Here is a 15,769-nt window from a genome sequence, read left to right as displayed (position 1 = left end):
ATTTCTTCTTTACTGAATGTTAGCCCTGCTTTTTTATTTCTCATCTCTCTGTCTTCAGCAACACTCTACTTACTGGTTATGTACTTTCCTGTCTTTCTGTTTCTTCTCTTCTTTTGTTTGTTTGCTGTGATACTGTTTTTTCTTGTATTACTATAGTTTATTCATTCCTTTACTCTAAACTTTGAGTATCTCCCCCCTACCTCTGCTCTTTTCTCACATACATTCCTATGTCTTCAGCTGTTCTTATGTATCCTACATTTGGTTTCTCCCACTTTGGGAATCTTCCCCTCACCAAAATACTATTATAGTCCAACACTCCATTTCATTTCCTAATTCTCAAAATGCTTAAACTTGAACTTGCTATCTTCCTCCCCTAAATTATTTCCTTGACTGTTGACAACTTTTCCAATTCTAGTAGTGATATGACTCTTTCTTCACTATTCCAGACTAAAAAAAAAACAGGGGAGCTAGCCAAGTCTTTCCTCATTGTCCTTTCTTTAAGTTATGGTTCTTGGAGTTTTGTTGTTTGTTGGCGGTGAATCCCAGTTCAGACTGCCACCTTTAGATTTAGTCCCTCTGCCTCATTTAACTATCTGTCTGATCACTTTTTAAATTTATTGCCCTAAATGGAATTCCCTTTCTGATTCTTAGTGATTATCTATGCAATGAATTAAGCATTCTCTTGCCACTTTCATAATTTACATTCTCCTTAGCTCTTTCTGTCTTTCTCTTTAAATAATAGGACTGTATTTGAAAATTATCAGAATTTACTGAGGCCTTTGTTTTTAGTGTCATTACCTCATTCCCATGATAGCAGTTTTCTTTTTCCCTATTCAGAAAACACTGGCAATTTCTTTTTCTTTCAGACTTGGAGAGCAGGCATGAATATAGTGTGTCAGCCCCAGAGCTGGACATTTGTGAAGAAGAGCCATTTCCAGGGGCAATAGTGGATAAAGTCAAAAGGGATGTTCCTTGGAGTTCCAACTTCTTAGCAACCTGGGAATCTGAAGGCAGTCTAGAGAGGCAACAGACAAACCAATGTACACTTCCAAGGGAAATAAAATTAGCTGAAAAGACAGTACCCACTTGGGAGAGAGGCACTTTAAATAGTGAATTTGGGAAAAGCATCGATATGAGTTCAATCCATGTAACACAACAAGAAGTAGCTCCAAAAGAGAACACTCCTAAATGTTATGACCAAAAAATAAGTGCCAAACAGAATTTAAAGCCAGTTAAAAAAGAAAAATCTTGTAAGTGCAATCAGTGTGGAAAAGCTTTTAGCTACTGCTCAGCTCTTATTCGCCATCAGAGAACACATACTGGAGAGAAACCCTACAAATGCAATGAATGTGAAAAAGCCTTCAGCCGGAGTGAAAACCTCATAAACCATCAAAGAATTCATACTGGAGATAAGCCATATAAATGTGAGCAATGTGGGAAAGGCTTCATTGAGGGTCCATCTCTTATTCAGCATCAACGAATTCACACTGGTGAAAAACCCTATAAATGTGATGAATGTGGGAAAGCCTTTAGCCAGAGGACCCATCTTGTTCAGCATCAGAGAATTCATACTGGTGAGAAGCCATATACTTGTAATGAGTGTGGAAAAGCTTTCAGCCAGAGAGGCCACTTTATGGAACATCAGAAAATTCATACGGGAGAAAAACCTTTTAAATGTGATGAATGTGATAAGACCTTCACCAGGAGCACACACCTAACTCAACATCAAAAAATTCATACTGGTGAGAAAACCTATAAATGTAATGAATGTGGGAAGGCCTTCAATGGGCCGTCAACATTTATCCGTCATCATATGATTCATACTGGTGAAAAACCCTATGAATGCAATGAATGTGGGAAAGCCTTCAGCCAGCACTCAAACCTCACTCAACATCAGAAAACACATACTGGGGAGAAACCCTATGATTGTGCTGAATGTGGAAAATCCTTTAGTTATTGGTCATCCCTTGCTCAACACCTGAAAATTCATACTGGAGAAAAACCTTACAAATGCAATGAATGTGGGAAGGCCTTCAGTTACTGCTCATCTCTTACTCAGCATAGGAGAATTCACACCAGAGAAAAGCCCTTTGAATGCAATGAATGTGGAAAGGCATTTAGTTATCTCTCAAACCTTAATCAACATCAGAAAACTCATACCCAAGAGAAAGCCTATGAATGTAAAGAATGTGGAAAAGCCTTTATTCGGAGTTCATCTCTTGCTAAACATGAGAGAATTCATACTGGAGAGAAACCCTATCAGTGTCATGAATGTGGGAAAACCTTCAGTTATGGATCATCCCTTATTCAGCATAGGAAAATACATACTGGAGAAAGACCTTACAAATGTAATGAATGTGGGAGAGCCTTCAACCAGAACATACACCTTACACAGCATAAAAGAATTCATACAGGAGCAAAGCCTTATGAGTGTGCTGAGTGTGGTAAAGCCTTTCGGCATTGTTCATCTCTTGCGCAACATCAGAAAACTCACACAGAAGAAAAACCCTATCAGTGTAATAAATGTGATAAAGCTTTCAGCCAGAGCTCACATCTGACTCAGCATCAACGAATTCACACTGGAGAGAAGCCCTATAAGTGTAATGAATGTGACAAAGCCTTTAGCCGGAGCACTCATCTGACTGAACATCAGAATACTCATACTGGAGAGAAACCTTATAACTGTAATGAGTGTAGAAAAACTTTTAGCCAGAGCACATACCTCATTCAGCATCAGAGAATTCATTCAGGAGAGAAGCCTTTTGGATGTAATGATTGTGGAAAAGCCTTCAGATACCGTTCTGCTCTCAACAAACATCAGAGACTGCACTCTGGCATATGACTTTAACATAAATATAGGGGATATATTTTATCTAGTTTGTCCTTTTGTTAAGTACTGAAGAATCTGAGTGGATCAAGAAACTGCTTAAAGTATTTTAACTTTTCCCTATCATGTAATGGAATGGAAAGTATATTGGACTGAGCTAATTCATTTATGTTATTTAAGCAACTTTGTGACATTGGAAAATTCAACTGTTTTAAGTTTCAGTTTCCTCAACTGTGAAATGAGGGATTTGGGAGTAGATGATTTCGAAGGTACTTTGGAGTTTTATATTCAGTTTTGTAATTCATAACATATTATTTAATAGGATTACTACACAAAACTATTTTGATGTGTTGCATCTAGGCTGTGTTTATGCATGTTTTGCCAGAAATTTGTGCTTCAGTAAGTAGACTGGAGATCTATTTATGCTCCTGTCCTAATGCACTTAAGTTGTTTAGGTAACTGGTTCCTAATAAAAAGAGTTTTAAAATACTCTCAATAATTCAGTAGCACATAATAGGTTATTTCAGTATGAGCATTAAGACTTTTAAAACTTCCTATTTTCTTCTCTTTTAGTATATTTTAACATTCTAGGAGTTTATCACAACTGCAGAGACAAGCTTCTATATCTTAAACTAGTGGAACTTAACCTTGGTTGCATTTTAGAATCACCTGGGAAACTTTATCAAATTCTATTGCCAAGGCCCCATCCCTAGTGATTATAATTAGTCTAGGTGGGACCCAGGCTTCCATATGTTTTTTCTAAACTCCCTTTGTGTACCCTGGAGAGAACAATTGCCTTCATTATTTACTCCTTTAATTAATAGCTTCTCTGGTGGATGCTCTTAGAAGCTTCACAGATTAGCTGTTCATTACTTATACTGTAATTTTTGCTACCATTTCATTCTATAAATTGGGTTCTCACATGCTCAGGGAGGTAAGGTCTGTTTTCATCTTCACTAAAGTGCAACTATTAAATGGCAGAGTGAAATAATGGTCATTTCACCTACTTGTCTTTGGCTACCTGATAATGGAAACAGATGATGACGTGAATGGTATAGAGATGTGTAACCTATAGCCTGTGTAGCTATTTTGTGGCAGCCCTGATCAGGATAAAAAATGTGGGTCTGGCCATAAAGATATAAGTCCCTTATGTTTTCTCAGGATACAGCTTAATTATTTTTATTAGTTCAGCTATTTTAAGAACAATTGACACTTTTCCAGCCTGGACTTAAGTACAGAGAATTTTGAGAAGAGAGGACAGCACAGAAATTTATCATTATTTATGTAAAAGGAGTTCTTCTAGACTTTTCCCACAAACTAAAGAGGTGGGTAGAGGAAGGATGCTACAGATTTATACAAACAAAATTAAAACAAAATAATGTAGCCTTTTTGTTTATAAAAGTGTGTCAGTGACTCGCACTGGAATTTTGTCACCTTGTTAACTGAAGATGCCAGCTTGAAGAACAGACAGAATTATGGTAAGAATGTAGTCATTTAAATCTTAGGACCATTTTCTGTATTTTATAATGTTTGTAATTTGATGCATTTATAAAGGAATGTCATCTTGTTATTTCTTAATGCCTTAGGACTTTAATTATATGAAAATTATAGTTACCCATTGCAGAGAGGAGGAAATTCTAGTGAGAAAATGGATCTCAGGTTATGGATTAGCTTTGGTAGAGTTTGAGCTATCCCACATTTCAAAGAAATCAAGTCTTTATATCAAAGTCTCTATACCCAGGTTTGTTTCAAAGGAGATCCCAAAATGGAAAACACCAGAGTCTATTTGGAATGTGAATATTCCTGTCCTTGTGCCACTCTGATTCTTTCCTATATGAACAAATAGAATTTGAGTTATGTGGAAATCTGTAGCTACCCTGCAAGATCCACTTGATCCCATTAATTTTCTCTCGATACTATTAGATCAAATCCAGAGCACCAAGAATGTGTGACCACCGTCTCACTTAATCCTCTTTATTTTTTAATATGATCTTATCTTTCATGCCTTCCCGCAGCTTGCTTGTCCTTCATCTTCCCAGACTTTGGAAATGTGCTAACCACCTCCCAGATTATACAGGCCTGGAAAAAGGACAGCCAGTAAGTCTCCAGAAGTTAGCATGATCCTAGTTTCTGTATCTCCTTTTTGAGTATCTCAAAAACATCTCTTAGCCACGTCAGAACACATTCCTGTTTTCCAGAGCAGATAGATTTGAAATTTCTGCTCTTGTTCAGATATGTCACTCTCATTATACACTGGTGTACTAAGGTTTTGTCCCTAATCACCTGACATGTCCCTAAGCCATGTACTTTCCTGCACTTACTGATTTCCTTTCTTACCTCTATTTTAATGGCAGAGAGAGGAAATTATTTTAACCGGTTTCTTACTTGGTATTTTTTTCCTCTAGTTGCAATATGCCATAAACACCTAGTATAATGCTAACGTTGTTCTTTTATACTGAGTAGAATTTAAATCTAAAGGGCATAATTGGAAGTTAGAATTTACAGCTTTTTCTTGAAGTTGTTAATTAGAAAAGTAGCTGAGGGATTAGACACTTTACCTTGGCAATTTCCTTAGCTGCTATTAGATTGTAGATGTTGGTCCACCTGAGTAGTGGGTTTTTGTTAAATAACTGAGTGAGGGAAGAGGGAAAGGGAGAAAATATCATGTAACCCAATCATTTATACTTAAACATTTAGGTCTTAAAAATTATTAAAAATCATGCAGGAATTTGGGAAGATGGAGTAGGAGCCTCCAGGAATCAGTTCCTCTACCAAAAAAAAAACTTTTGAACTAGCAGGAATTATCTGAATCAACTACTTTGAAACTCTGGAGTCTAATGGAACACAGCAGCATGCAAGAAGCAGCAGGAGAAAGAGGCTGGTAAATTGTGAGAAAAACCAATCAGGTGCACCGTTCCTGTAGAGGCTGCCATCTCTTCCCACAGCTGTATTGTAGGTTTCTGGTGCAGCTTGCTGGGGTCATAAAGATGTCGTCCTCCAAATTCTAGGGGTGTGTGGTCTCATTACAGATCTCTGGCTTTGATCAGCTACTTTAGATTACTGGGGGCTGGCTTTGAGGGCAGTCATTGGTCCAGCTGCCTCAGACAAAGTTGGCAGAGGAATCTTAAAAAAAGCTTCCTCAAAACTATGGAAAATGTTAAATGGCTGCATTAAGGGAAAAGTGATGAATCAAAACATAGCTTCAGAAGCCATAAAAGAAGCTCCTGGCAGCTTTGTTGGTCCTTCCCTGCCCCCTCTAAAGCTTTGGAGTGGAGCTAACTTGTGCACCAATTGTGGGTTCCTGGCCCCATTCCAGGGGAAGCAGAGTGACCCCTGTGTGCATACTGGGATGCATGTATATTAATGCCAGCCTATTGGATGAAAATCTGAGAGACTGAGTGGAGGAGTTTCTTGGGTTCACTCACCCTGAGTTTGTCCTAAGGGCTGAGAAGCTGCTTGCAGACAGTTTGGACAGTGTGAGAAGCAGTTAAGTTGAAGCGGCTTGGGGCAAAGGGTTCCCTTCATTAAGCCATTCAGAAGAGCACTCAGAGGGGGAGGAGGTCTGTTTCAAAGGAATTAGAGGGTTCATTCACTCCAACTCCTACATATTGTGTAGGAGTTTCCTGGGCTTTAACAGGTACAAGCCCAGGAAAAGAAGGCTCCACAGCTCTGGCTCCAGGCAGGCTCAGATAAGACAGAAAACCTTCACTTCCCATTTGCCCTGGACTGGTCTTGGTAGGAGGGCTAACATCTGAAGAAGACCATAATAGCCGAAGAAGAGCCTGTTTTCAAAGACAGTGAAAGAAGCTTTTTGCCTTGCTTTGTTTGTTTTGATTAGCTCCCAACACTCAAGAAAATCTTTATTATATTACCAGCTGGAAAAAGCTTAAGGAACAGATATCAGGGACTAAAGTCCAGAGGTACACTAAAATATTAAAATGTACAGTGTGCAACAGATTACAAGACTATGAAACAGGAAATGATGGCACAGCCACAGGAACAAGATAAAAATTCAGAAAACAAAGAGGAGCAGACTTTGGACTTACTGGACAGAGACTTCAAAGAAATTAACCTAATTATGCTCATGGAGATAACGGAAAACATGGAGGAAGCTCTAAGGAATATGATGGTTTCAACAGTATATTGACGGTGGCAGAAGAAAGAATCAGTGATCTTGAAGACAAGACAACTGATTTAAAATGAGAAGAACAAAGAAAAAAAGAATTAAAAAGGATGAATGAACAAAGCCTAAGGGACCTATGGGATACCATTAAACATACCAGTATACACATATGGGAGTTGCAGAAGGAATATTCAAAGAAATAATGACAGACCTTCCTGAATATAATGAGAGATGTGAATTTGTCCATTCACGAAATCCAGTGAACTTCAAAAAGAACCATGCCTGGATTTGTGTGTGTGTGTGTGCATGTGTAATAAAATTGTCCAAGCCAAGGACAAGAAGATAGTTCTGAAAGCTGCAAGAGAAAAGCAATGAGTTATGTACAGGGAATCTCAAGATTAAATTAAAATTCTCATGAGAAACCATGGAGGCAAGAAGGCAGTAGTATGCAATGTTTAAAGTTGAGAGAAAATAATTACCAACTAAGATTTTTATATCCCGTGAGACTGTCTTTCAGAAATGAGGATGAGATAAAGACATGCCCAGGTAAAACTTGGGGAATTCATTACCATTAGATCTGCCCTACAAATTATGCTAAAGGGAGTTTTTCGTACTGAAAGGAAAGGACACTAGACAGTGGATCAAAGTAGCAAAAAGAAATAAAGACCTCTAGTAAAGGTAATGGTATGCTAGTACTATTGTATTTTTTGTTATGTAACTCTACTTCTTACAGGTGCTAAAATGCAAATGTGTAAAAAGTAATGATAAATTGATACTTTTGGACATCAGATGCACAAAGTTATAATTTATAGCAAGTAACAAAAAAAGAAGGGTGAGGGGATCGAAGATTAGAGGAATAGAATATGTGTATGCTATTGTAGATGAATTGGTATCAAATAAAATATGATTCTTTTTAGATTTAGGCTGTTAAATTTTGATCCTGAGGTAACCACAGAGAAAACACATGAAAAATATATTCTGAAGGAAGTGAGAATGGACTCAATAAAATACAATACAAAAAGCCCATAAATATGGGAGTATGTATCATCAGAAGACTTGAGGATCAAAAAAAGTGTAGGCTTATAGAAACATAATAGCAAAATGGCGGAAGAAACTTTAAATGAATTAAATTCACTGGTTAAAAGGCAGAATTGGAAGAATGGATTAAAAAAAAGCATGACCTGACTATATGCTGTTTTACAAGACTCACCTTAAATTCAAAGGCATAAGTAGGTTAAAAGGATGGAGAAAAATACACCATGTAAGTAATAACCATAAACGATTTAGGGTAACTATACTAATATATCAGATAAAATAGTTTTTAATTCAAAAACTTAAGACAAAAAATTAGGTCATTATATACTAATAAGGGGGTCAAAGAAGACATAACAATTATAAATGTAATAGCAGAACCCAAATCTAATAGCAGAACCCAAAAATATATCAAGGAAATGTTGACAGATATGAAGGGAAAAATAGTTCTACATTAATAGTAGGGGATTTCAAGAGACCACTTTCAATAATGGGCGAAACATCTAGACAGAAGATCAATTAGGAAATAGACTTGAAAGATACTCTACACCAGATAGACCATTTAATATATGTAGGACACTTCACCTGAATTCAAGCAGAATATAAATTTTTCTGTAGTGCACATGGATCATTTTCTAGGATAGATCATATGTCACAAAACAAGTGTCAATAAACTCATAAATCATACAAAGTATTTTCTAACCACAATGGAATGAAGCTACAAATCAATAACAGAGGGAGAAATAGAGAATACGCAAATATGTAGAAATTAAACAGCATACTCTTAACCAATGGGTCAAAAAAGAGATCACAGGGGAAATTAGGAAATATTTTGAAGCGAATGAAAATGAAAACACAGGATACCAAAACTTAGGGAATGCAGCAAAGGCAGTGCTGAGAGGGAAATTTATATTTCTGAATGCTTACATTAAAAAGAAAGATCTCAAATCAGAGACCCACGGGTCTTAATATTTTAAGTTTTTGGGAGGAGTGTTGAAATTTTTTTTTCATCAGTAGAGGGAAGGAGTAAGTTGGAAAGATAGGTAGTAGTCAGTAAATAGGATTGAAAGATAGATGGTAGTAAATAGCTTGAAATTGAAATTTTGAGGAGTGCACTTACTGGTAATTAAACAAGGTTTAGGGTGTGACTATGGGTGTGGATACCTGGGGAGTAGGGGAAAACCAGATCATTCAAAGAGAAGAAGCCGAAGAATTAAGAACCTGAAGTTTTAGATGGATTGTCTACATACATATTAAAACAACCAAGTATAATGGTCAGAGCAGTCATAGGAATAGTGAGCTAGCTGCAAAAATCCTCAGTGAGGGAGTAACTCAGGTATATAACTTCAACAAGAAGGGTAGTGGTGGTCTAGACTGATTGATGGCAGGTGCCTCGAGCTCAGCGGAGGGAATTTAAGAGGAGGGAGAAACAATGGCCTGAAAGTAACAATGAGGAGCAAGGACACCTACCTCATTTTCATGTCCAGTAAGTTGGGAATAGCAGAAAAAGCAACTACTGCTTACACAAGGGGGATAGAAGAAGAACAAGACGGTGAAGGAAATATTTTACAAGAGATGCCAGAGTTATTTGGAGAATTGTCAGATTCTGTGACACATTTTCTTGTGAATTTTCTCATTGTGACAAATGCAAAGAGAAGGTGGATTTGAGGATTTGGGAACACCCAAAACTTTTGAGTCAAAAATACTGATCATAGAGCCTGGGCTCCCAAATCCTACAGTTAAGGGGAAGAAGAAAGGCATTGGAAGAGGGCGTATGCCATAGGCACACTACCTCCTGTGGTGGGCACTCAGTATTTATAATTGATTAACTGGTTGAAAGATAATTAGGGCAAATTCATTATGTGGGGGCAATATTCATCATAATGATCCTATTCTTTTGGTGGAAAGGAATCATGGCCCAATTCCCTAGGTAAAATTATAGAATCCAAGTTGGAAAGAATAGGAAGTGAAACCAGGAAGGGGCTGAGAAAATAGAGGGCCCATGAAGGAATAGTGTGTAGGTGGTTCCTGGGGTAGGGTAGGAGGAGCTTAAAGACCTAGAGGCAGATATGACAATGTTGGTATCATCTGCATCAGGCTATTTTAGCTGGGTCCAAACATTTTGAATCAATTCCCACTGCACTAATTTCACATTTTCTAAGTATTTTCTTCCACACCCTTATTTTCTAACAAGTTTTCTTCCCCTATATTTCTGACTACAAGGAGAGAACATAAAGTTTGTGCTGATGAAGTATTCCAGTCATCTTGATGATTACAGTTCTCATGGTTAATTAATATGTTAGCATTCTATTTTATACATCTGTCTTAGATAAGGTTGGTCAATGGGACTCAGTCTCCTTAAGTTTAATTAACTTCTATTTTCTGACCACATCTAGTGTCTGTGCCTACACAACGTTGGGATCAGGTGCTGGATTATAATAATGGCAAGAAGAATTCCCATTTATTAAATAGCAATATTCAGGACATGATATTAGCCACGTGTATTAGTTAGGGTTCTCTAGAGAAACAGAATCAACAGGAAATATTTGTAAATATAAAATAAATAAAAGTGTTTCATGTAATTGTGGAAAAGTAGAATCCAAAATCCATACGGCAGGCTGTGAAGCTGACGATTCCAGTGGAGGGCCTGGACGAACTCCACAGGAGAGGCTCGCCAGCTGAAGCAGGAAGAGAGCTTGTCTCTTCTGAATCCTCCTTAAAAGGCTTCCAGTGATTAGATTAATCATCACTCATTAAAGAAGACACTCCCCTTGGCTGATTACAAATGGAATCAGCTGACATGATCATGATTTAATTCTATGAAATGTGCTCATAGGAACACACAGGCCAGCACTTGGCCAACCACACAAACAGGTACCACCACCTGGCCAAGTTATACATGAACCTGACCATGACACCATGTAACATGCATCATCTCTTTTTTTTTACAGCAACCCTCAGAGGCTTGTGTTGTTATATCATTTTACAGGCAATAAAATTGAAATTAGAATGATAAAGTGACTTTCCTCAAGTCAATCATATAGAAAGTAGTGGAGTCAGCATTCAAACTCTGTTCTGACTTGCTTCAAAGTCCGTGCTTTTTCACTTTATCACAATACATATCAGTAAATTGCCAAAGGGAACTCTACCCTCTGGGTTCCTTCTGTTGGCAAGGATACAGAGCTAAGCACCTCTTTCAGTCTTCTGCACATCATAGTTTGGAACTTCTCTTTAATACACGCAGTGTTCTACTGCTGTTCCACTTCACTTGTCAAAAAATTCCCCTAATCCCAAAATGAGTCTTCTTTTAATAATAATCTTTGATGAAGCTCCTTGCCAAAAACTTTTTGAAAATCTAAATGGATTGTATTATCATCATCATCATCAAGGTGAACATCATTGCTTCAGTGTACCAGAGTATTGCCACTGTACCACAATTAATAAAAGAACAAGGATCAATGCTTATTTAATGGGTATCTATACTGTAGTGATCATGGTGTAATGGACAGGGCATAGCACTACCATTTAGATCTGAAATCAATTCTCAGGATAACTACTTATTCTCAATGGGACTAATGTTTTTATCCTTTATACATCAGTGAACCACAGAATTCTAAAAGGAATATTGTTAGGCTCCCTGAAAGTTTTGGTACTTTTGGGTGCATGAACCACTTCTGTGGAATCAGGCCAATTTATTAAAAATCAGTTCATCCAGGGCAGTGCAATGACCGCTCAGTTGCAGAATTCTCACCTGCCCATGCCAAAAAAAAAAAAAAAATCAATTCATCCACTTTCAAATTTGCCCTTGATTTTTTAACTATAAAGTTTACAGGTGGTAAGGAAGTGAAATAAGAAACATTAAGAGTGAAAACATGGGATAAATATGCTTTAATGTTTTGGAAAAGTTGTTTAATTTCAGCTAGACAATTTTCATTTTTATAGTACATTAAAAAATGTTCAAATTTTAGGAAAGTTAAGGATAGTAAGGTAGTTTCAGCTTTTAGTAAAAATATTATGTACAAGGAAGATTGATAATCTGTAATAAAAAATTTCAGTATAGCAGTGTCCCAAATCTGGTATGTGTGTGTGTGTGTATATATATATAGTGTGTGTGTGTATATATATATATATACACACACACTATAAATTTGTCAAGAAACATCTAAGACAGCTTCTTAAACTTTAAAGTGCTTGTGAATCATCAGCAGTGAGTCATGATCTTGTTAACAATGTAGTGGGTCTGGGGAGAAGTCAAAGTTCACCATTTCTAAGAGGTTTGCAGGCGATACTCATGCTGCTGATCCGAGTACTACACTTCATTAGCTAGTCACTAGAGTGACTTCTTTAATATGAAATACTTCAGACTTGGTTATTAATTATTATAAAAAATTAGAGCTAATGTGTCATTTTAGACATTGTTGAACAATGGTAAAAATTTCTAGAGATTGTCAAAATGAAAAATAACATTAAAAAATGTCAACTCAAAAAGTGGCCAAAGAAATCCCACCACACATGTAGAATGTTAAAGTTATTTTTAATTGATGGGAATACAAAATTTAGGAAGGAATACAAAAAGTAACAAAATAAAATGGAGGCAGCATTCAAAGACACCTATGCGAATACAGAAATGACCAAAACAATTGTCACTATGAAGTACTAAAATTTTTGTTTTTAATTTGCTAAAATTGAGAAACTGACTTGTTAACAGTTTGCAAAAAGATTTGACGTGGAAGGATAAAGTAATTAGAAACAATACAAGAAATCATGATGCCTAGAAGAGATTATTCTAATATAATGTATACTGCCTTTTCCATGAGCTCCCATCCTGCACTTCTAGTTGCCTCCTAAATATTTCTATGCAGATCTCCTACTGGCTTGTCACATATCCCTGAAACTGATCACCACCTCCTCAGAGAACAAACCCAGTATTTCTTTTGCCTGTAGGTTTCCTCATTTATTTAGTAGATGTTTATTAAGGACCCAGGGTTCTAGTTTGCTAGCTGCCGGAATGCAATATACCAGAAATGGAATGGCTTTTAAAAGGGGGAATTTAATAAGTTGGTAGTTTACAGTTCTAAGGCTGAGAAAATGTCCCAATTAAAACAACTCTATAGAAATGTCCAATCTAAGGCATCCAGGGAAAGATACCTTGGTTCAAGAAGGCCGATGGAGTTCAGGGTTTCTTTCTCAAGTGAGAAGGCACATGGCAAACACAGTCAGGGTTTCTCTCTAATCTGGAAAGGCACATGGTGAACACGGTCAGGGTTCCTGTCTCATCTGGAAGGGCACATGGCGAGCACAGCATCATCTGCTAGCTTCACCTGGCTTCCTGTTTCATGAAGCTCCCCAGGAGGCATGTTCTTTCTTCATCCTTCTTGTGGCTATGTCGTTCTGCTCAGCTCTCTCTGAATCTCCTTCATTCTCCAAAATGTTTCCTCTTTTATAGGACTCCAGAAATTTATCAAGACCCACCCAAATGGGCAGAGACATGTTGTCACCTAATCCAGTTTAACAACCACTCTTGACTGGGTTACACTTCCAGGGAGATGATCTAATTACAGATCCAAACATAGAGAATTGAATAGGGATTATTCTGCCTTTATGAAATGGGATTTTGATTAAAACATGGCTTTTCTAAGGGACATACATCCTTTCAAACCACATCTATATTTCCTAGAAATTAGGAATACAAAAATGATAAAATTCAGTGTAAAGAGCTCATCTATTAATACATAGGGGTGGAACAATTAAAATTATATACTGACACTAAAGATGTAAACAAATTTCTGTACTCAACCAAGAAGCAGAAAAACACTTGACTCTATGGTTAGCTTCTTGGTGAAGGAGACATTTTATTTGTGTCTTGGTCCTTTATGGGTTTACAGGAATTGTCCAAACAGAGAATGAAGAAGAGAAGGAAATTCTAGGAATAGAGAACAACATGATAAAAGATTTGAAGGTTTATGCAGAATTCCCAAACAGCACATAATCTTGCAATAATTGCTGTTGTGGGGGGTATCTGGTGGAGATGGTAGAAGATGAAGCTGCATAAGGTCTATTAGATGTAAACTAAAGCGAATGAAATGGACCCCACCGAAAGCCAATATCAGTGCTGGCTACATCCAATTCGCAAGGCATGTCTGGATCTACATTCCCCAGTACTACTGCAATTTTTGCATTTTCAAAAGCGGCCTGTTGGAAAGTATCCTGCTCCCAGGGATGGCCTTTACTAACGAAAACATACAAAGGCTTTACTATTTGGGCTGAGGAGCCCGAGCTCTTCAGGACCTTGACAACCCCAAGAAAGCCATTAGTTGTTCCAGTGTTTGCAGCCTGGGGAAAGATTGCACCAATTATAGCAGAAGCCGTACAACACCCCAAAATTTGACAAAGCAGCTAGGGCCTTGTAGCTTGTCACAAATGACTGGCCATCTCCAATTCTCAAAGTGAGATAGCAGTGAGCCCGGGGCTTCTTTTCATTCTGAAAGAGTTAACTGGTTAACATGACATCATCAATATAGTGAAATAGACTTGAAGGACTTTTCCATTTAGCTAAATCCTTTGCCACCAGGCCATGGCAGAGATGATCAGGTGATGTACACAGCCTCGGGGAAGCATAGTAAAAATCCATTTTTGGCCTCCCCAAGTGAAGGCAAATGCAGGCTGACTTGATTTTTCTAGGAGGTATTAAAGAAAGTATTAGCGAGATCCAATGCAAAATGATATTGAAACAATTTATTTAAATAAACTAGTGATGTTCAGGGCTGCAGCATACGATGGTGGTGTTACTTCGCTTAATCCCTGATAACCTACTGTCATACACCACATTCCATCAGGCTTTTGTACTGACCATACAGGACTTTTAAAAGGGCTATGGGTGGGTATTCTTATCCCCACCCACTCCAATTCTTTGATAATGGCTGAGATTTCTTGTTTCCCTCCCAGAAGTTTATATTGTTTTGATGCTATGACCCTCTGGGGTGGGGGTACTTTTACAGGGAACCATTTAGCTTGTCCTCTCAATACTGCTTTAAACACTCTACACTGGAGTCAGAATCCTGCTATAATGGTCTGCAACATGGCATTCTGTAGAAGATCAATTCCTAAAATCTATTCTGGGGGAAAATATACTATATACACTTGGGGGGAGTTAACTCCCAATATGCATGATCAAATTATGCCATTTGGCATAATTATATCATTAAACAATCATCTTCAAGAATCAAGGCTACTGGAACACAGCTCAGTAGTTTCAGGTACTTCCCTCTAGCCACTCCAATACACCATAAACTAAAAAGGAATAGCTGTATAATGCATAAAAATAACCTCCAGGATAACCTCTCAACTCTGTTTGAAATTTTTCAGCCACTGAATCTTTATTTTGTCTCATTTCCCTCTTCCCCCTTTTAGTCAAGAGTTTTCTCAATCCCAAGATGCTGGGTCTCAGCTTGTCCCAGGATTTCTGTCCCCATTGCCAGGAGTTTTACACCCCTAGGAATCATGTCCTATGTAGTGGGGGAAGGCAGTGACTTCACCTGCTGAGTTGGCTTAGATAGAAAAGCCACATCTGTGCAACCAAAGAGGTTCTCTGGGGGTGACTCTTAGTCCTGACTTGTAGTAGGCTTAGCCTATCCTTTGCAGGAATAAGTTCCATAGGGGCAAACCCTAAGATGGAGGGCTCAGCCTATTCATTTGGTTGTCTTCACTGTTTGTGAGAATATCAGAAATTCCCCAAATGGGGAAGTTGTATATTTCCTTCTTTCTCCCCAGCACGTGTCTTGTGTTCC

At 37.7% G+C, this 15,769-nt stretch overlaps 2 protein-coding genes across 8 annotated transcripts in view; one reads left to right on the top strand and one right to left on the bottom strand.

The window, feature by feature from the left end:
* ZNF184 (zinc finger protein 184) overlaps positions 1-7,868 on the top strand; it is a 41,636-nt gene extending 33,768 nt beyond the window's left edge. For 3 of the 6 annotated variants that reach the window (XM_077143891.1, XM_077143893.1, XM_077143894.1), the window contains exon 6: positions 867-7,868. In XM_077143891.1, the coding sequence (XP_077000006.1) occupies positions 867-2,842 (1,976 nt within the window). In that variant the 3' untranslated portion in view covers positions 2,843-7,868. The remainder of the gene's footprint in view (positions 1-866) is intronic. The other 3 variants (XR_013168807.1, XR_013168806.1, XR_013168805.1) reach the window with 3 other exon arrangements.
* The window catches only part of ZNF391 (zinc finger protein 391), a 75,989-nt gene that overhangs the window by 1,438 nt on the left and 58,782 nt on the right, over positions 1-15,769 (bottom strand). The window contains exon 5 of one of the 2 annotated variants that reach the window (XR_013168810.1): positions 13,360-14,659. The exons of the other annotated variant lie outside the window; for it this stretch is intronic. The gene's annotated coding sequence lies outside the window, so the exon portion shown is untranslated. Of the gene's footprint in view, positions 1-13,359; positions 14,660-15,769 lie in introns of those variants that run through there. 2 annotated transcript variants of the gene reach the window in all.

The sequence above is a fragment of the Tamandua tetradactyla genome, chromosome 25, assembly GCF_023851605.1.
Source record: "Tamandua tetradactyla isolate mTamTet1 chromosome 25, mTamTet1.pri, whole genome shotgun sequence".
In the NCBI taxonomy this organism is placed as follows: Eukaryota; Metazoa; Chordata; class Mammalia; order Pilosa; family Myrmecophagidae; genus Tamandua; species Tamandua tetradactyla.
Note: the sequence above shows the minus strand (reverse complement) of the source record. Positions and strands in the feature narration are given on the sequence as shown.